Source organism: Elgaria multicarinata, chromosome 1, assembly GCF_023053635.1.
Source record: "Elgaria multicarinata webbii isolate HBS135686 ecotype San Diego chromosome 1, rElgMul1.1.pri, whole genome shotgun sequence".
In the NCBI taxonomy this organism is placed as follows: Eukaryota; Metazoa; Chordata; class Lepidosauria; order Squamata; family Anguidae; genus Elgaria; species Elgaria multicarinata.
In genome coordinates this window covers 181,515,563-181,538,040 of record NC_086171.1, presented here as the reverse complement: position 1 = coordinate 181,538,040, position 22,478 = coordinate 181,515,563, and the positions used below count along the sequence as shown (strand labels likewise).

Sequence of the window (22,478 nt, the reverse complement as noted above, 5' to 3'; positions counted from 1 at the left end):
CAAGAAAGCTCACAGAAAGATAATGACTTTTTCTGAAGGGTAGAGAAACAAGTATGGACTAAGGATGCACTCATCATTTCATGCTAATAGACCTTACTTCACTTTGACATTTGTCTGGTTTACAAAAGCAAGGTTAATGCAATGCAATGCAAAAATTTAAAAGGAAAAAGATGGGGATGTAAGTCTTACAGTCATGAAAATATAGCAGCTGCTAAAAAGAAGTTATTTTTCACAGAGCAGTAGCTGGACTGTGCAACTAGTCTACAGCAAACAACCCTGGGGCATGCCTGATTGTGACCAGATGGAACGGTGTGAGATTGGAGCATGAAACTTGTTGAATTAATAATTCAATCTTAAGAGGACCCTTAAGCCAAATATCTTTCCTGACATCAGTTTTCTTCCCAAGAGAGGGAAAATTTATATCACATTTTGAAAAACTTCCCATTAAAAAGAAGAAAAGAAATCCAGTACTGCCAGACATACCTGTGCAATTTATACCAGCATCTTTGAGCTAAATAAATCCAGCTCTGGTATAACAGTACAATAAAAACAAGACAAAATTGTCTATGGTCAAGAGGCAAAAACATTTAAGAGGATCTGATATAAAGGAGGACAGGACTCCCGAACTATTAACAGCTAGATAGAGGAATTTGGGTAGGTGCAGCTGGGGTTAGCAACAGGGCACCTGCCAAATATTCCCTCTTTCACATAACTATTAAGAGAGAAGTCATGTCCTGTGCATCTAGAGACACTAGTTGCATAAGCATAAAGATTTACTACTAGTGAACTCATTCTTTCGAGTGTAGATCCTCATAATGCTAAAACAGTACAATCCATACATAAGAAGGAGGTATCAGCAGCCTCAGGTTAACCCCAAGATTTATAGAAGTAAAAAAAAAAAACCTTAAGGGGAGGAAATCTCCAAAAACAGTTCAATGAGAACCGAGCATGCTAAGTGATCATGAAATGCTGGCTGTTGAGGAAGGTCCAGGGCATTTTCTGAAGGCACGAGGCAACCACCTCCCTGAAACTAAGTAGGTCTGGGTCTGGATGTGCTTGAAGAAAACACCACCTGAGTCACCTTGAGTTCCATGATGGAAGAAAGGTGGCATATTAATGTAAGAAATACGTTAGGGGAACAGAAAATGTGGGGGAATGGAATATCCTGGAAAAGGACATGACTGGCTGGCTGGAACGCTGAACAACCCTGCAGCACTTTGATTCTGATCCCACTTGTGTCTGTATAACAATCTTATCTAGGAAAGACTATTCTTAAGCAACAGAGGAAAAAAGGAGCTTTGTTTTATATAGCACTCTCAAACAAACCAGCCTTCTTACGTTCATGTTGTAATTAGAGGTCAAGAAACCACCTTGGACTAAAAGCCACCTGATTTCCTCTGATGAGACTACTCAGAAATAGCTTGTAGTGGTGGCCTATGCAAAGCAATTTTCAAGTAATCACTTCACAATAACAATTACTGGTACTGGACTGGACCCTAATTTAGCATTTACCTAATTGATACATAATGTATAGAGCTGATATGAAATCATACTTCAGCAATGAGAAAGTTTAATTATATCTGCAGAGGTCATCCAATCTATTCAAAATGTTCTAGCTGCAAATGGATAATCTGTAAAGATTTAGGCTGTTGGCTACACAGAATCTAGTCCCACTTTTAAGTAAAAATGGTATCTGTCATTTCAAATACCCCCAAATTAATAACAGAAGTTGGGTAGGGTACACATGAAATATTTAACACTGGCCACATAAGGGTTAAGCAAAGAGGGGACTTTAATATTACTTCCATCAATCTCATCACTATTAAGATTTGATTGTTGGTGTCATATTTTGAGGGCTTGCTACTCTATCAGTTTACCATACATCAATGTCAAGTTGAATATGCAGTTTTACATGCAGCAAACCAGAACTATGAACCTGAAACATCTAAATAAGTGTGTGGTCACAACTGGAACCTAGATTGGAGCTTGTCTTCTCTTTGAAGATGAACTGTTTTTTTAGCCAGTACTAAAACATGATAAAAAGAAACCTATGGACAAAAATACTGTATTATTTATTTATTTTATTTATTTATTGCATTTCTCTACCCCCAATAGCCAAAGCTCTCTGGATGGTTCACAAAAATTAAAACCATAAAATACAACTTAGGTATAAAATTTAAACCATAATATAAAACCACAATACAAAAGTACAACCAGAATAAAACCAAGCAGCAATGCAGAGATTTAAAATACAGATTTAAAACAGAAAGTTAAAAGACTAGGATAGTAAAATGTTTAAATACTGGGAAAATAAAAAGGTCTTCACCTGGTTTTGGAAAGAGTATAATGTAGGCAAATTTCTCTGGGGAGCTTTATTCCATAGCTGGGGTGCCACAGCAGAAAAGGCCCTCCTCCTGGTAGCCACCTGCCTCAGTTCCTTTGGCAGGCGCTCACTGAGAAGAACCCCAGAAGATGATTTTAAGGTCCAGGCAGGTACATATGGGAGGAGGTGTTCCTTCAGTTAACCTGGCCCCAAGCCAATTAGGGCTTTGAATGTTAATACTAGCACTTTGAATCGGGCCCAGACCTGGACTGGCAGCCAGTGAAGTCAGAAAAGTACTGGCATAATTTGACATGTTTGGTCAGTCCCCATTAACAATCTTGCTGACCCATTTGGACCAGCTGAAGTTTCTGGACCATTTTCAAAGGCAGCCCCACATATAACACATTGCAGTAATTCAGACAAGAGGTTATCAGAGTGTGGATAACTGTAGCTAGGTTATCTCTTTCCAGATAAGGCCATAGTTGTATATCAGCCTAAGCTGATAAAAGGTGCTCTTTGCCTTGAGTCCACATGTGCCTCAGGTACTGGATCCAAGAGCACCCCCAAACTATGAATCCAAACCTTTAGGGGGAGCATAATCTCTTCCAGAACAGGTATTAACCACCACATTGCCCTTCACGGTTATCAGCAATGAACCAAGTAAATAATTTGTGTCCTCCCTTTATAATTGCTCCATTTCTCCATAGTACAGGCATGCAGGTGCACCAGGCAAGTGCATTTTAAGGCCTATTTCACTGTTCTGTTCACGAGCCCTGGTGTTGTAGTGAAGGCCTATCATCATTGGGCAATAGAAGATCCAGTTCACACCTAGGGCTTGAGACGAGTTCGGTTTGGTGGATTCTAACAAGGCAGGGGTCAGTTCACAAGACACGGAGGAAATATAGCACCACCATGCAGAGCTCCGAGTGATGACAAGTTTGACTATATAGTGCTCCAAGAAGCAGTAGATTCTGACTGAACCTTAAATATGTTTTTGGCTTCCTTTAGGCTGATTATCTCTATTAAATGAATTCTTCTCCCTTTAAAGGGCCTTGTCTGTTTCAGCAGATGATATTGCTGCAGCATGGAGGAAACTTCATGGCTAGGGTTCTCAGAAGACCTCCTTTGGACACAGGAGAATTAGCCCATAGGGTCTTCCTGAAGAATTAGGTCCTAAGGAGGTTGGAAACTCATGGTACCCTTCTGTAACCAAGCTCTCTCCCTGATCTCTTTATTCAGGAACCTTGTCCTCCAAAGACAAGAAGCCAGGTTCCTGGACAATGAAAATCACGCTGGGAGTAAAGAAAGAGCATGATTCAATTGCACATTTTTCTATGGTAGAAATGCACATGCAAGTTTTACATTTCTTGCAACAAATGGATAGGAAGAGACAAAGGATGATGTATAGAAGTGTTATTCAAATTATGGAGAGAACCAACTCACATTCTTACCTTTTGGTCCAGGAGCTGTCAGTGTCACCTTCTTCTCCTGTTGACTACTGGTGCCCTGAACCTATCTACCAAGTCCCTTGCGATATTGCAGTCATGCAGATAAATATGCACTACAAATGTACATGACAGCCAGCCTTAGATACTGATGACTATCTGGAAGTCACTACTGAAAAATAGCACACTTCCAAGCACAATTCTCTAACTGCCTAGGAGGTCTCTCTCTTCCACCTCTGGTTCTGTTGCTGGAAGGCTACCATGGAAATTGTATGGGAAAAGATTTGGCTATCCTCAACAGTACTTGAGGTGGTCATCTTTTCCCATAAAATTATCTAGGAAAGAACAGCAATGACATACAGCCATACCATCAAGTATTTTCAACTGCATGACAAGCTCTTCACTTTCTAGCAGCTTGAAACAGTGAAAGAAAGAAAGATAAATAAAGGGCAGCCCTCAGACCACCACATGAGTACTTAATTTTTAATGTTTTAAAACATTTAACATTTTGGTTAAACCATATGGATTTTTTCCTTTTAAAAAATCTGCATGGAAACTGGATTGAACTGATTTAACGTCAAATACATATGAAAATGGGCACATGGCAGATTAGATCTGTTTTGTCCATCCCTATACTTAGATTGTACATGACTCTTCAGATTTCAAATTTCATGACTGATCATTTGTTTTCCAAATTGTTGCTGTTAAAAACACACACCCAACACTTCAGTTCAGAAGAGTTGGAGACTACGCTGAATATACTGTTAAGGTCCATTGAAACTGACTTGTCAAAGAACATACCATTTGATCTGGAATTGAGCCCTATTCATTCTTTACAAATATGTAGGGCACAGGCACTGAAGTTGGGGTGGGGCTGTGCTGCTGGCCCCACCCCAGACATCAGGGGCACGATCTCCATCCCTTGCTGTCACTCCCATCTGGACATCTGAAAAAGGATATGTTGCTCATATGTATATAGAGAATTCTTTTTTCAGATATGGATGCTCAGTACATGGACATTGGGCTGGGGCTAGCTTGGGCATGAGACATCAGGGACAAGGCTACCAAATCACCCCTGTCTGTTCTACCTCCTACATGGATGTAATGCATGAATAGGACTTAAGAATCTTTTGCTTCTAGGAAAGCATGAAAGACGATATTCTTCTAAGGTATGTAGTATTTTTTTCCTTCATTGTTGTTGCATATAACATTGCATGTGGGTGGTTTTGTGTGGGTGTGTCTGTGTGGGTGTGCATGTGCGCAAATGTCATGTGAATAAGTTCAGAGATGGGGTGGAGTAGCAAGCCCAGTACTAGCCCAGGTTGCATTTAGAAATCAAAGATACTGAAATCTCCAGAAAGCATATGGTTGCGTAAGAAGCCTGGAATCACAGTGATACTTTTGTCCTGCTCAGGGAATTCAAAATGCCACAGGAAGAACACAGCAAAAATGTTGCACTAAACAGCAAGAAACAAAAGCAGGATCACTGGATGTAAAAATTTCTAGGAAAACACTATTAGCAGCAAAATAACTTATTTTTAGTACAAAGCTGTTAGGAAAACACAATTATATGCTTCATTTAGGCTGAAAGATATAATCCAAACTCTAGTAAAAAACATCAACATTTGGAGCTTTATTTGTAAGAAGATGAATACAAAAGGTAAATGGGGAGAAAAACTCATTCCATGCACATTAGCCCTCCCAGTGAGTTCACAATAAAATGCTACTGTTAGAATAACCTGAATATAGATTCAAAATGGTCTGTGCACACATTTTATGCAGATAATACAGGCACATAATAAAAGCATTGGGTGAATAGGCATGGCCTCTAGATCCCACCATAGAAGAGTCTTTAAAAGTACATGGAGTTTGATAAAAAATAAACAGTGCAAAAAGATGGCAGCATGGGTCAGAGGAATCTTCCACATCAATGACAGTTCCCTGAATATGAAGAAATGATGTGTATGCTCACAGTTTTATAACCATGCCAGTAACATGCCCTGTATACACAGAAGCAAAAGGTTTTTCCCACCAGCAATGCTTTTCAGAATGCAAAAGAAATGCTGATCTATACTATTCCAGCTGAAATGAGAATTAACTATACCAGCAGCAATGCAGATGTTTTGGCTTTACTTTACAGCAGAGGTGGGTTGCATGTGGCTTCTGAGGTGGAACTATACAGCCTATAAACTCTTGATATAATCCTGAGAGTCCCAGGTTTTGTTATGGTTAAGTGTGCTTCCAGTCCTCATGACTGCAGATCAGAAACACATCAAGATTTTATCAGAGACCAATTCAGATTTCCCACATTTGAGAGGAGCAAAATCATATCAATATTTCTGTAGTATATAGATCAGGAAAATGGTATGCAGGATTTGTTACTTACATGTATATAAATAACTAGATTAGTCGTGGCCTTCCAGATCATTATATCTTTTCCATGTGACACACAAAGCTAAACAAGTTTCCCATCCCAGCACTAAAAGTCATAGAACATGCTCTAGAGATGTATACTTGTTTCTAAATATAATATAATAAAATAGATATGCAAAGTGCTTAATTTATTAACTATACTTCTACCATCCTTTCTTATTCATTAAATGTATAAGCAACTTGGGAAGTGTATCATCCTTTTAAGGGAATTAATGAGTACTTGCCATGGCAGCCATATTGTCTAACAGTGTTCAGAATATCCTTATTATTCTAAAAGTAACTACAATAGACCCATCTATACACATAAAGCTAGAACAACATTTTCTATGAATGAAAGGGTATCCATTATTTAGTTCTGAATCCCTGATTTAATAAAGCCTTCGGCAAAAGAGAGCTTCAAACACTTTCTATTATGCAGATGGAATGCGCACCATCAAAGCTTATGCCGCGGGAAAGAGAGATGGTGCATCAAGTGATTCAAACAATTCTAGAATGCAAAGATTTTGAATGACACGTTTTTATCTTATTTAGCAATATTCAACAACAGACACCAAATAAGGCTCCTAAATCAAAAATTTAGGAATATTTTCTTTCCCATTGAAAATTAGCAGAAGAAAAAATTATGTTGCCTCAAAACAGAGTCAGTTCAGGAGAGTAAAAAGGAAATATTTTATCTCCCAGCATGCCAAAGCAATAAAATACGAGGGAGAAAAAGGCAAGTGTTTACTACTGCAATTTACTGTGCACGTAAAAGTCAAAAGAAAACAGAATGTTCCATAAAAATTTATTCATTACATTGACCCTCCTTTATACCGATAGGTCAAAACCAATTTCTGATGAGTTCTGTTAAAAAAACAAAAATACAACTACAAATATTGGCACAATTTAGCATCCACCTGAGCTCCAGTGACTTACAGCACAATCCTATTCATGTTTGCTCAGAAATAAGTCCCACTAAGTTCAATGGGACTAAACCCAGGTAGGTATGTTTACGATTCTAGTCTAAATCTTTTCCGACTACAGAAAAATGCATATTAATCTTAGAAGTTAGAACAGGGAAAGAAATGGGATTATAAATTATCGGAACTTTTAAAATAACAGAACTATTTAAAATATTGGTTTAGTATATGCAGATTAACTATTAAATGTATGAACAAGTTAATCTGATCAGGATTACAGGCACTTGAGTTCCTTCTTTGTTTTGTAACGGGCACAATAATGTAGTTGCAGCATGCACAGTGTGGCTTTCGGATATTCAAACCGCAAGTGTGGCTTGTAGTGTCATCCAAACCTAGAAGGTTAAGTTATACAAAGGCTAAACAACCCTCAAATAACCCTAAAACAGGGCATGTGTTATGCTAGGGTTCTTTAATCCTCAAGCAACCCATCCCTGCCAGGTTCAGACGACATGATAAACCGCAGTTGCGGCCTGAACATTAAAAATAGCCACCCGCGCATGCTGCAGCCCATGATGGGCTGTCTGAACATGAAAACCAATCCAAGCATATTGGCATTCCCTTTCATCCAGTCTTCCAACTGACTAAGTTGCTGACTAACTTCCCTATTACCATTACCTGCTCCACACAATCACATACTCAAAACTGAAAACAAAAAGTGTGATGTTTCAATGTCTAGAAGTGCATGATAATGAGAACCTATCATGAGCTCCAGCAGGCCAGAGAGAGCTTGAAATGAAGAACTAGATGATGTGCGCCAACTGGTTGGTCAATTGAAAGATTGGGTAAAATGGAAGCTACTACAGAATGCCAATGCAATCATGCACACATTGCTAAACGTTTTAAAATTATGTTGTAAAGTGCCGAATCAGCTATGCACATGGGTTAGCTGAAGAGACAGACACATAGGCTGGAAAAAATAGAAAGCAGCAGCAAGAGCAAACTACAGCAAATCCAAAATTAAAAGAAAATCCCTATTATCAGTTGGAAGACAGGCAGAGAGGACCATTGAGCAAAGGCAATCCACAGAAGACTTACAAGACAGACCAGGGGATATCTATCCATCTCTAATTGATAGTCAGAGGGTACAAACTAACTGAATTAAATTAAACATTATTGTACCAAACTGTAAGCATTATTTTCAATGTAAGAAAAAAAATTCTTAAGAGAAGTGGATAATTTTCAAGCATATATGAGCACACTGCTATTGCACCCCTCCCCACCATCAATATATCAAAACATGCTGCCTTAGCAGCATACCTGATCAAGTTGGGCACCAAATTCAGTCCAAGCAGTCAATTCAATGAAACAAAAGCGTAGCTTGAAGCCCTGCTCATTTTCACAACTAGAACTGTGTCATACAGCCATAACAGCACATAATTAGACAGCAGTGGAACAGAAAAAGCCGCACACCATTCAATGTGGGTAGTTTTTTCACATGATCATGTTTATCAAGAACTTTTCAAATGTAGCATTAAACCTACTTACCCTGCAACTATAATGAAGAACAAAATAGTCAGTGTTTACATCTGTACAGCTGAAAAACCAGAGACTTTAAGCCTACTTTTACAAGTTTTCTCTAGAATTTTTTTTAAAAAAGCAGTGCACAAGCAATAATACATTTACTACCATTCCCTGACCCCTGCATTCCTCAATTACACAAGAATCCTTCCGTGTTACTTTTCTTCAATGACACCTTTGGCTAAGTCAAGAATTTAAAACTGTGTCCTTCTGTTGCATAAACATTCAAAATTCTTCTGCTTTTCTTTCCACTTTTTGAGCATGTTCATTTAAGGACTTTTAGAAAATTCTACACAAGGGATAGAAGTTGAGCATCAATTCTGTCAGTTTTTTCATAAGTCTTGAGATATCAGACTTCAAGGGAGAAAAACTCTCTCAATGTGTGACATATACAATAGGAGAAAGAGAGAGACTGAAAGAGTTTCCAAACAGTAAGTCTATATTTGGGATTTAGTAGGCATAAGCCAAAAAGTTTGTAGGCAGAGACAAATTCTCTGGGGAATACAGATCACTTCACAAGTTGTATTTTTTTCTACACAAATCATCTCTAGATAGGAAGCAAGATGTACAAACTGCATTAAGTCTGAAAAAGTGAGAGTATCTATTTGTTTTAAATGAAAAATAAAGAAATTTGATGCTGCCTTTCAACAATAAGGTCTCCAACGTGACTTGCAAAATAAAATATTAAAAATAGCAGAAATAAAATATAACTAACAATCTACAATTAAATGGAGACCTTTACATTAGCCTCAATACAACAAAGCTAATAATTCAAATACCACAAAATGTTGGCACTTTAAAAAATGATCCTGGATGGAGAGTTACACAGTCAGGTTATTACCACAAAGAAGGCCCTACTCCAACCTCACCTCCAAAGGCAGAGGCACTTGAAGCAGCAGCAGAATGTAATGTGTTTGCAAGTTTATATGAAATTAGACAGTCCTTCAAATACCCTGATCCTAGGCCATAAGGTCTTTAAAGTTCAAACCAACGATCTGAATTGAACTCTGAAACCAACTAGCAGTCAGTGCAAATCTTTAAGCATTACTGAAATAAGGTCAAATCTACTATTCTGCTACAAGTTAAAGAGGTGCTGAAGCATACTATAGTATTGAGTGCCAGTGCAAAAATCAATAAAGCAGACTTGTAAGTAATAACTTGCCTGGTGGTTTCCTGTGGCAAGTAACTAGCACCTTCAGAAAACAAGGTTGGAAAACTTTATTTAAAAATATATATTCAAGAATGTTCTTTTACTTCTTTTAATCATCAGCATATGGATAGGCAGGCTAGAATACTGCATTTATTTTTTTGGCTAGTCATTTCTTTGGGGTTATTTTCATGGCTGCACCCAATATAAAGAACATAGCAGAGAGAGAGAGAGAGAGAGAGAGAGAGAGAGAGAGAGAGAGAGAGAGATTTTTCAGTGCTCAAAGTAATTCACATAGGTCATTAACCCTCACAAGAACCCTGCAAGGTAGATCAGAATTACTACCCCCATACTACTGACTGGGTGTTGAGACTGAAAGAATAGTTGCTTGCCTAAGACAACCTACTGGGTGCATTCAGACGACACATTAGTCAACAGAGAAGAAATAGTTCACTCAACGGGTGGTAAATCCGTGTGCGCCTTTGGGTGACATAGAAGTGCTGCTCCGTGGAAAGGACTGTCTCCTCTCAGTTGACTTGTCGTCTCCACCCCCCTGCAGTTCCTCCCCACCAAATGGTGGTGCTGGTTAGTCCTTACCTTACCAGCGCCGCCATGACAGGGGGAGGAGTGGAGATCGAAGGAGAGATGAGGATCCTGGCAGTGGATGAATCCCATCGCCTGCCAACAGGAGAGAGGGCTAGAGAAAGAAGTTTTGACACAGCCCTCTCCTGTTGACAGAAGAAGGGATTCATGCCGCCGTCACTAGGCAACAGGGGTGCTGTGTTTCCCATCAGGGAAGGCAACGCACCCTCGGTTGTCAGCAAGGCATCATCAACACACGTCGCCCCTCTGAGCTCAGCAACGTCAGGCCCATGGCAACAGAGAACGGGACAGAGCTGCCCCTTCTCTGTTCCCATGGCCTCAATGCCAAAGGACGCGCGCCCGAGGGGAAGGTCTTCTCCACTGTGATGAGAGCCTGTTCCATCCCCATTGCGTTCAGAGGCTGCTGGTGATGCATCCTTCGGCATCATCTCCACAGCAACAGGGCAGGGGCCAAGTAGAAGACCTGTTGCCATGGGCATCACTGAGAACGAAGCTTCGCTGGGAGGGTGTCGTCTCCGGTGTGAGGCAATCCTTTCTCACATTCCTGGCAATACATGGGGCGTCACGATCGGCGATGCCCCACCCAGGGATGGCATGTTCCCGTGCGGGCGAGTGCTTCAGGAGGCCCAATCACCCCGCCCCACCAAAGGACAAGATGATCGGGGCTCCTGAAACGCTCATCTGCATGGGATTATTTTCCCTTGCCCATGAAGCCACGCAAGACTAGATCGGCCAGGTTTCTCCTGCTTTTGCCTTGCAATTCTTTGAACAGGGAAGAATAATCAACGGAGCCCTCCAGACAACACAGTAAGCAACAGTTGCTCCGATAGTCAACAGAGCAGCCCGTTGTTTTTCTCCGTTGACTATTTCGGGAAAATAAGCAACCATCTGTTGCATGTTGCCCAACACAATAAGCAACGCAATGGATGGTTGTCTAATTAAGCAACCGTTGCTTAGTGGGCCATCTGAACCCAGCCACTGAGTTTGTGGCTACGATGCAGTTTGAACCAAATCTTCTTGGCTCCTAGCTCACACTTAGCCACCATACTATACCAGCTCTCAAAGGACTTTTCCAAATAAACAACTGGATGGTATCCCAGAGCACAGCAAACAGAGTATAACTGAATATTCATGTGGACATTAGACAAGCCCTATTTGTAAACACCCCTATCTCTTTAAAATGAAAATGCTGATGTATAACAGGTACTTCAGTGGCTATAAAGAGCAACCGTGGCTTGCTGCAGTGCACAAATGAGATAGGAAATCTCATGATAACAATATCATGTTCAGTAAGCGCACAAAACAATTACATTAACATTTCAGGATGCTTTGAGCTAAATAGTGTTTCCTCAGCAAGCTGGCTGGTTCTATCGAAAGCATCAGTTGGCTCATGGATAGCAAATACAGAGCCTTTACGATAACCTTCACTTCAGGTATTTATACACCCAATACCTGACACTGCACACAAACCCTTCCTTCTGTAGAATTTCTCCATCTACTCATAAAATAACTCATCTAGAAGAAAAAGAACTTCAACCATGGGCCTTGAAAATGGATGTTGTAACTTTTTCATATTTGAGCTACTGAAGGGGAAGGAGGAAAGAAGTGGAAGCTGAAGCAATAACTAGGCCTTCCTATATCGGTCTCCTCCGAGCTAGTATTCTCTTTAATTATAGAAAGCTGAGGCTGCCCCTACTCATTCTAAAATCTCAACTAAGGAAGGGCAGAGTCAGCAACCGCAAACACAACCCAAGTCATTTCCTTCTTCCCATTCTGATCCCACTGAAACTGTTTATGACTTTTCTAACATTCTCTTGGAGGAGCCAGTGAATTCCTTGAAAGTTTTCCTACCTAAGGATTACTTACTTACACACGCACACACACACACACACACACACACACACACTGTATTCCTCCACTGTATATTCCCACCCTATTCCCTGGATTTCTCAAACTGTGAGTCCTTTGGGGAAAGAACCACAAATAATCCATGTTTTAGTGTTCAGCAAAATGACAATAGTGAGGAGAAATCCACATACATGTTCATATATCTGCCCTGGAGCATGGGTGGAGAAACTGTGGCCCACAGATTAATGCCATGCAGGTGAGGGAGTCCAGAGGGTGAGAAGGAGGGCAAGAGGAAAATGAGGGGAAGACAGAGGGAAGGAGGAGGGAAAGCTCTCTGCAACTGATCAGACCTCTACAAGAGTTATCTATCCCTCCTCTGGAGGCCTGCTGAGTGGGAAGGAAGAAGACATGAGAAAGAAGGGGGTGGCAGAAAGAAAAAGATTTGGCCTGCCTACTTTTCGCTCCACCCCAAGCCCCACTCACCATCAGAATGTAGCAACCTCAACAGACTACCCTTGAGGGAAAGGGACTTTCAACAGAAAAAAGTTACCCACCCCAGTTAGGGTAGCATCTCTGTAGCGAACAGGACAAGGCTGAAGAAAAAAGGGGTTGTGGGATACTGTTGCATCTGGAATCCTACGTTTTATGCATTGGCGGGTTGCTCCAAAAGTACAAGTACATTTAGCAAATTCCATGTAAATAGTATTTGAAGGCAGTGGAAAATATATGGGTTTTTAGTTAGTTATTTAACATTTTCTCTACTTTCCTCTCCTATGTTTTAAGATCTTGGTAACAGTGGCAACAGCAGCACCTGGTGGCAGTGGTCAGTATTTTGTATGTGCTCTTTAGCATCACCTTGTCCAGGCTCTTATCAATCAGACTTGAACTAATTTGCTTTATCAGAGAAATTGACAAAAAACTTTACAGCACTCTGTCACACTTGCTGTCTCTCTAGCGGCATTTCAAGAAGTAGTAATTTGTGAAAGGGTGCGTGAACGGCAAATGACTTAAACCTAACTACAACAGCAGAAGCCTGCTCAACCTATGCAAAGATTTAAATTCATCCTCTGGGGAACGTTTTCCCCATGGCCTACCTATGGTCTTAGTTTCTGGGAAAGTGCATCATGCTGTGTCTTTCCATTGTATACTCCAAAGTTGTCACAGAGCTCTTGTATTCACCTCCTTCTATTGACAATTCCAGATTGCAATGCTCTTTACTGCAACTTTTCAGATGAACAAATATTATTTGCATTTGTTTCTAACATTTCTTTCAATTTCATAAAAACACAATTTCAAAAGTCTTTCCTTTTTCTCCAAAGAGTGCTGTTCCATGTATACTTTCAAACATCCAATCTGTTATGTGTGTTTACAACTGATCCTTTGATGATAATGAAATGTTAACATTTCCTCTTGTAAGAACTAAGATGCTTTATTGTTTTTTGAAAATGACAGTTGTTATATTAACGAAATGAGGAATATTTGATACTGCCTGCATTTAGGGAACAAAAATTAAACTTAAGTTGAATAGCTTTGACAGTCATATTATGGATCTTTAAATGTTTCTATAAAGCTATATGCAAGTCTATAACAATGTTAAATAGTCTGAATCAGTGGTGCATGATCTGATTGCACATATAATCAATGAAAGGGGGGAGCTTCAGCATGTAACACAAAGTTATTTTAGAATACTCAATATACCACAAAAACAATGTACTCTGTAATTCTACCTCTGTAACTTTCATTACTTTAACGAAATTCCAAGCATCTGATAATATGAAACACCAACATATTCATACTTGATTAAATAATCTGAAGTTTCAACTGAATTCTTCTTTCGTTAAAAAGTGAATTCTTATTTCACGAAAATGTTGCTGCATTGTAGTCCTCAAGCCTGAAATGGTTGGTACTCACAGAGAAGTACTGACATGATCACTGCTTTAGTTTCTTACTCTTCCCTGTTGAAGGTTTATTGCCCAAAGCACCCTCAAAAATCTTCTGCAAATCTCTCTCTCTCACATACACACACACAGGAACATACACTACAAGAGTGCACTTTCTTGCATTAGCAAATAAGACAAATCTAGGTTAGAGAGGTTTTCATGCTGTGCTGTAGTTCTTATGAAATATACATAACCCAGTTCTCTCCCTTGTATTTAACAGAAGTAATTGTGTTGTGGGTAGGGAAAGAAGGGGGAAGAGGTTGACAACTAAGGGAGAAAAAGAACCTGCTGCAGTCTGAGTTGAGGGAAATGTAAAACAATAACCTAAAAAGCTATTAAGTTCTAACCTCCACATACATGGCAAAATCTAGGTTTGCACAGTCCGGACAACTAGATCCCTCTGAGTAAGTCGTTAGTGGATGATATAACGAACAATGATAACATACTCACCCTAAACCACTTCTCCCCTAGCCTGTACATTTTCCAGCAGGAACCATTGCCAGGCATGCAAGAAAAACACTTCAAACCGAACAATCTCTTGAGCCCATACAATTCCACTCCTCCCCCACACGACACACACACCTCCCTCTCCCTCTCTCTCTCCCTCTCTCTCTCCTGTATTAAGATTTGTTTTTTTTTCTCTATCTACATAATGGTGTTTACCAAAACGGAGAGGTCTAATCCGGGGTCTGAAGTGACGAAGCAACTGATAACCAACTGCCTCTCTCCCACTCCTCCTCTCCCCCCGCAACTCGCCTCGCCTCTCCCCTATCCACCCTACCTCCTCCCTTCTCTCTCTCTCTCTCTCTCTCTCTCTCTCTCACTCACACACACACACACACACACACACACACACACACACACTTTTGCTTCCAAGATAGGAAAAGGAATTGCCTCGCAGCTCCACCAAGCATGCAGTCGGGGGTGCAGTTAAGTAAAACAGTTTTGAAATTCCCTCCTGCAGGATGCAGCCGCTCGCTCGCTACCTTCCAACACTTTGCTCCCCGGAGGAGGAGGAGGAGGAGAAGGAGAAGTTTCAACCTCATGTACGTTTTGTTTTAAAGAGCGTGCTTCTCCCCCACCCCCTTACGGCTGGCCATCAAGCAAGCAGGCGATCTGGACACGGGACTTTGGAGCGACTTGCGAAGGAGGCAGCACGTTTCCCCTCTTCCTCTCCCCAGTTTTGAGGAGCAACGAGGGGGGTGAGGAGGCTTTGCTCAGGAGTGCCAAAGAGTCAAGTCCTCGCCCTGCCCCGAGCTGAGAGCGCTGCTGGCCGTGACAAGTCCCGTGCAGCGCCCTGCAAGCGCAACGCAAGAGCAGTGTCGTCGCAAGCGCCGACGCGACCTCTTCCAGTGTGGGGCAAAGGTGGAGCACAGTCCCGGAGGGAAGAAGAGGCGGCGCACGGGGGAGTGGGGGTGGGGAGGGGGGCAGAGGGTGGGTTGAGACTTCGTACACACAGTAACGTCCTCAGATCGCTCGGCTCCTCGCCCCCCTCCCATGCCCGGTCATTTGCACCCGTCCCTCCCTCTCTCGCCTTGTTACCTTGTTGCAGTGGTAATAGTCCAGGGGGCCCAAGCAAGTGGGGTCGGCCCCAGGCAAGGAACCAACGGCTGTGGGGGCGGAAGGGTAAAACCTAACGTCCATGCCGGGACTGCGCGCTGAAGAGGAGAAAGAGGCGGCGGCAACAGCAAGAGGAGGCTCCAGCGGGCATGGAACCGGCTCCTCCGGCGGCGACTGCTCTGCCTCTGGCTCAGGGGCGGGCGGGAGGGAAGGGGAGGAGAGGCGGGGAGAGGGAGAAGAAGGGGAGGGAGCGCAGCCCAGAGCCGGCTCCTCTCGCACTCTATTGTTCCAGGCACCGAGGCGGGGGGTGGGGGAGGAGGAGGAAGGGGGAGGGGAGCGCGCCTGGGACCTGGCTGGGCTGGGCTGGGCTCCCGCAGCAGCCTCTCAGGCGGGCGCTGGGACCGCCACAGAGCGGCCGGTTGTCACAAATACACACACGCACACACCGCGCGCGCCTGGGGACTGCCTTGCCCCGAATGCGGACCCGCACCAGGCAGAGGGCCTGGCACGTACGGCAGCTCCGTAGGCAAAGTGAGCTGAAAGGAAGCCACGGGTTCACAAAATTTCCCCTCGCCCCATTCGAGAGGGAAGGGAGGCGGGCTCGGACTGATTCCCCACACCTCTGGGCTTTGCCTTTCTTTTCTACCCCTCAACTAGGTCCCCTCAATATGAAGACGACCATGGGACGCTATCGCCCCTGTAGAAAACTGGTTGCAGGTAGAAGAGGAAGAGGGTAAAACTCTCGTGGAGGATTGGAGCTGGATGCTCGTAACTGCACACAGAAGAGGGGATTGCACGGCAGAGAGTTTCAGAGTTGTGGACCTGCTGTTCCCAACAACAAAACCCCGCGCGGGCGAGGAGGAGCGAACCTGGGGGACCTTCCTCGGCTACAAACATTTGTTCCTCTTAACATGTTCCTCGCTCACACCCAAGGGAAGGGCTTGCACTCCGCTCCAAACTCAGGGCTGAGAGATCTCCTCTCAAGAAAGTAATCTGGGTTTCCCTTACTTCAGAGAAATTGGGCTGGGACTTTCCATCCACAATAAATCCCCATAGTTGAACTGAATCTGCCTCCCACCAAAACCTCACCTAACAGAAGTGTTTGCCTTGGCTTGGATTCACTTCTCAATATCATAAGAAACAGGTGTTGTGAAACCTGCTTCAGGGCCATGAACCTGAACTAGGGAACAGGGCAGGCCTACTAGAAGACACTCTTGGCTAGAATGACAAGGCTTTTTCGAGGGAAGTTTTTTCCTCCCTCCAGATTATATTCTGTGCCTGAGGAACAGCATCAGCTTAAAATGTGTAAGGCTTTGAAGCCTCAATAAATAGTTGACAGTTTCAGAGGGAGGGGGTGCCCTGTGATTTCCTGATGGTGTGGATCAGCCCTTCTGTTTTTGTGTGTGAAAATAGTGATTGTGTATTAAACATTAAAGCACCAGTTGAAAGGCTAAACAAAGCCAGTGGAGAAACAGGGTGAAAAAATGATAACTTGACTGCTACCACCATTGTACTGAGCACATTCATTATTCCCTGGTTTTTATGTTCCTAGGAATAGAACATAAATCTGTAACAAAAAATCAGAAGGGAAGGTGCACTCTGGGCATATCAATCAATAGATGTAGGACAAACAATGGTTTGTTTATTTGTTTATAGCATTTTTACTCCCAGCAAAAGGGTTCCCAGAGCCTTATAAAGTAATAAAAACAAATCAGTCCCTGCCCTGCAGCTTATAGTCTGAAAAGGCATGACACAAAAGGGAAAGGGATGGGGAGGGAAGAGGACAAAAGCAAACTAAGACACCCGCTCTTAAAGTTACAGAGTTCTTATAATGATCAGCAGGGGTGAAAACTGCTCAAGGAGATTAGGTGCCAAAAGGAGAGGGTATCCTTTGCTTTCCATCTCTCCCTCTGCTGAAGCTGCTGCTAGGTGACACTTGATAGAGGGAGGAGCCTGATGGAGCTGGCTTCTCAGGAAAGCTGATGAAATGACACTGCTTCCCATTTCTCTCTCTCTGCTGCAGCCTGATGGAATGGCTGCTGCTAGGTGACAGTTGAAAGATACAAGTTTCAAGGTCCCCAAGACAAAAGCGATAGCAGTTCAAAAATGGGATGGGACCTGAAAGAGTACCAGCGCAGTCATAATCGAAATAAGTACTAACAATTAGACAGGGAAGGGGGAAAGAATATGTATGCAGGTGCAGAAGATGGAATTGGGATTTTAGTACTTGAAGGGTGCAACCCAATGCATGGCTGGCTGGGGAATGCTGGGAGTTGTAGGAATTTTTCTGTCTAAACATGCATCGAATTGTGACCTAAGAGTTCAAAATTGTAGAGTCATACTGGGAGGCCTTCATCTAGTAATGGATTGCTAGAGGAAGTGGAAGAGGAAGAAGGTATTACTAGTGAAATAAGAGCACATTCTACAGTTGGATAACCAGCTTTATATTGGCCTGTAACAGGAAATTGTTTAGCATTGTATCCTTGTCTCCAGTTCCTCTCATAGTGTTTTAAAACCTCTATTTTGAGGAACATTGTACAGAAATATGGTTTGGGACAAGTTCGACATAGGAGTAAAACAATGGAATGAGTAAACTATTATGTGGTTGGGCATGTGGTACGAAATGAACAAATGCCTACATTTTCATTTTGATTGGACAGGACTTTATATTTCTTGGCACAAAAGGACCAGACCATGGTGTTCAGATATACAGTCTATATAGGGCATAATACTGTTCTTGGTTCTCCCTGGTTAGACAGCCATGAGAAAGTAACTTGGGGGTGGGGGGAGGAGAGACAGCTGGATAAGATGGACAATGCAGAAAAGACTTGAGTGTGTGTGTGTTAATGGACATATACAGCATGGGAAGGGGAGTCTAGAATATTATGCTGAGAAAGTATATCTGAAAGCCTCCTAAGAGAAACAGAAGCTCTGCCTCATTCATAAGGAAATAAAGATACTAGCCATTAAGTAGCAACAGAGGAAGGCATGGATGAAATACATGTTTGTATAGGAAAAGGAAGTCAAAGTTTATGCCATGGGAAGGGAAGAAGCTGAAGCTTATCCAAAGTATTGGCCGTATCAGTTGTAGGAAACATACACACAAGGAAAGCATGAGATTAGCTGAAGAAAATTAATTCCAATGGGGCTTTATTGTTATAACAGAAAAACTTACTGTTACTGAAAACAGGAAACAATCTTTAGGTCAAACACACTCCATCCTGATCAGAGGTTGAAGGGACTGTCACAGATAGCTATCTTGAGGAAACCAATTTCAAACGTTGAATTGCAAGATCTTTAGTAATTTGTTTAAGTCCTCAGTTAGCTCCTAACTGGGTTAAGTAAGAGATGCTGCACTTGGAGGTATGTTTCTGGGTATTAGTTATTGTAACCTCTAATACATTCCTCATGGGTGAAAATGTTTATGATTATACAATAGTTGTGAAATGTTGTCTTTATTAAATTGTTAGACAGATGCACTGATACTATACATACTGCTCCAAAGTAAATCCCCTAGAAACTTTTCCTGTAATAAGAATGCTTAGAATCATTACATTACATACTATTAGGAGATCATATTCACTGCTCTTGATTGGTTTGATTTTATACTGTGTAAAATGGAGTCAGAACTGAAAGTGTAATCCATCAGCACATAGCAAAGCCTGGTTCCTGGACCTACCCAGTGCTTCGGCCTACTGGGTAGAGAGCCCATGCCCACTGAGGGCTCGGTGAGTGATCATCTAGACCCCACCCAAAACTAGTTCTGCACCCCTGCCCTAAGTAAAATAATGTCACACAAGAATCCATCTCAGCAACCCAAAGTAGGGTAAATAGGTTCAGTGTGGGGTGAATAGTGAGATCCCATCTTGGGATTTCTTTGGAACTATAGTAGTATGTGACAACAATATTCATAATAAGCAGGTACAGATTGATGAATTTCTATATATTTAAATGTTTATTCCCCACCCCTTTAGAACAGAGGTGAGCAACAAGCTTTAAGGGCACACATGGCCCTCAGCTTCATTTCAAAAGTCCTCTGCAAGTAATCAGTTCAGACCTCTGACTAGAGCAATCTGTCCCTTCCCTGGCAGCTCACTGGGCAGAGAGGAAAAGGGGCGGGAGAGAAGGACTGATCCAGCCATTTGGGGCTCAGGCCTTTCCCACGGCTGGCATGCACTCCAAAAGATTACCTCTGTGAATATGTAGCCCTTAAAGAAATAAGGCTCCTGATCCCTGCCTTAGACCCCCCCCCCCACTGCAATACAACAGTATACTAATTTCATAACACCCTGGCCCTTTCTACACCTAAGGATTATCCCAGGAAAATGGAGGGATCGTCCCTGCCTGCTCCTGGGATCCCCTGTGTGTCATTTACATACACAGGGATGATCCTGGGACGATCCCTGGAAAAAAGGCAGGTGTAGAAACGGCCCCAGTGTCCAGTGATAAGGGATTATCCATACACAGTCTCTACTTTATAGTTCCTTATTAGTTCATCCTATTGTGTTATCCCTAAGAGTTTTAGTTTCAGGTGCCACCTCTTCTTCCATTTGGGATCACCCTTAGTAATCAGGCTGAAAGGTCGTCTTCATACTAGAAATAAATGAATAAATAATTTTTTAAAACACACAATAGGCACTTTTAATATGCAATGTTTTGCATGAATGGGGGACTCATGGTCACTGCAGCTCTGCTCCAGCGTATACAAGTACATTCTACCATCTGAAAATATAAAGCTGTAGATGTGGAGAACTCTTCTCCACATATTTGGGAACCTTGCTTTCTCAGTTGTATGTGTGAGGGTCTTTTCAGGCAATACAATGGAAGTGTGTATAATAAGTGTGGAGCCCAGCCACCCCCTTACCGCATACATTCAATGTATGGATGAATAACAGAAGAAAAGCCATGCTGAATCAGACTGGGGTCCATCCAGTTAAGCATTCTGTTTCCACAGTGGCCAACCAGCTGCCTATGGGAAGACAGGAGTGCAATAGCACCTGCCCGCTCATGTTCCCTAGCAGCTGGTATACAGGGGCATACTGCCTCCAATACTAGAGGTAGTATATGATACTTCCAGTATGATACCTGAAGTAGTATAGGATATCTCCAGTATAATACTGGAGGTGATGTATAAGAAGGGCTCAAATTACAAACTTATCAATTAGGCCTCAGGTCATGATGCTCTTGAGGTAAAGTCTTCTGTCAGCCTGAAATCTCCATCCCTGTCAATACATTTTTAGCTATTGGATTCACAGTTCTTGTATCATAATTTTATGTTATTTTGACTATAATTATAATAACACCCAAGCTGAGCACTCATAACTAAAGCTAAACTGAACACCTAGCTTTGTCTTAACATTTTTACCTTAAACAGAACCATTAACAACAATACCTTTAGATTCTCAACTAACTTCCATCATCCCCAACAGTCTACTTGGGTCTCAAACTTTCCTGAACAAATTAGACAGTCTTGTGTTCAAAATTCAGTGATAAAATCTTGGATTCTTTTGGGTCACTCCTTAACTGCATATGTTATAGATAAGGATGTTGAAGAGACTGGTTATGTTTCAACCATACTCTCACACAACTGATTAGAGCAGACACAGAAAACCTAACTCCTTGGCCTACTTAGAATCATAGAATCATAGAACAGCAGAGTTGGGAGGGGCCTTTAGACCAGCGAGTCCAACCCCCTGCTCATTGCAGGAATCTACCTTAAAGCATACCTGACAGATGGATGTCCAGCTGCCTCTTGAATGTCTCTAGTGTGGGAGAGTCCATGCCCTCCCTAGGAAATTTGTTCCATTGTTGTACTGCTTTAACAGATAGGAAGTTTTTCCTGCTGTCCAGCCAGAATCTGGCTTCCTGTAACTTGAGCCCAGTATTCCGTGTTCTGCACTCTAGGATGATTGAGAAGAGATCCTGGCCCTCCTCTGTGTGACAACCTTTCAAGTATTTGAAGAGTACTATCATGTCTCCCCTCAATCTTCTCTTCTCCAGACCAGTTATTTCAGTCTCTCCTCATAGGGCTTTGTTTCCAGACCCCTGATCATCCTTGTCGCCCTCCTCTGAACACACTCCAGCTTGTCTGCATCCTTCTTGAAGTGTGGTGCCCAGAACTTGACGCAATACTCAAGATGAAGCCTAACCAGTGCCGAATAGAGGGGAACCAGTACCTCACACGATTTGGAAGTTATACTTCGATTAATGCAGCCCCAAATTGCTTTTTTTGCAGCTACATCACACTCTTGGCTCATATTCAGCTTGTGATCTACAACAATTCCAAGATCCTTCTTGTTTGTAGTATTGCTGAGCCAAGTATCCCCCATCTTGTAACTGTGCATTTGGTTTCTTTTTCCTAGATGTAGAACTTGGCATTTATCCCTCTTAAATTTCATTCTGTTGTTTTCAGCCCAGTCCTCCAGCCTATCAAGATCACTTTGAAGTTTGTTTCTGTCTTCCAAAGGCCCTCTGCAAGCAATTGGCTCAGACCTTTTGCAAGAGTGATCTGTCCTTTCTCTGGCAGCCTGACAGAGAAGGGGGTGTCAGAAAAAGAGAGGGTGGTGGTGGTGTGGTGGTGGTGGTAGAAAGACAGAGAAAAAAGGGCAACAAAGAGAGAGCAAGAGAGAATGTTTTTTTTAGTGTGCAGTTGGACACAAAATGTGCAGGTGGGGAAAAATGTGCAGTTGGAAATCTGATAAT

At 42.2% G+C, this 22,478-nt stretch overlaps 1 protein-coding gene across 4 annotated transcripts in view; it reads right to left on the bottom strand.

The window, feature by feature from the left end:
- Positions 1-15,987, bottom strand: part of TOX2 (TOX high mobility group box family member 2) — a 256,597-nt gene extending 240,610 nt beyond the window's left edge. For all 4 annotated transcript variants that reach the window (XM_063119869.1, XM_063119896.1, XM_063119878.1 and 1 more), the window contains exon 1: positions 15,759-15,987. In XM_063119869.1, the coding sequence (XP_062975939.1) occupies positions 15,759-15,860 (102 nt within the window). In that variant the 5' untranslated portion in view covers positions 15,861-15,987. The remainder of the gene's footprint in view (positions 1-15,758) is intronic.
- Positions 15,988-22,478: the final 6,491 nt, after the last annotated feature.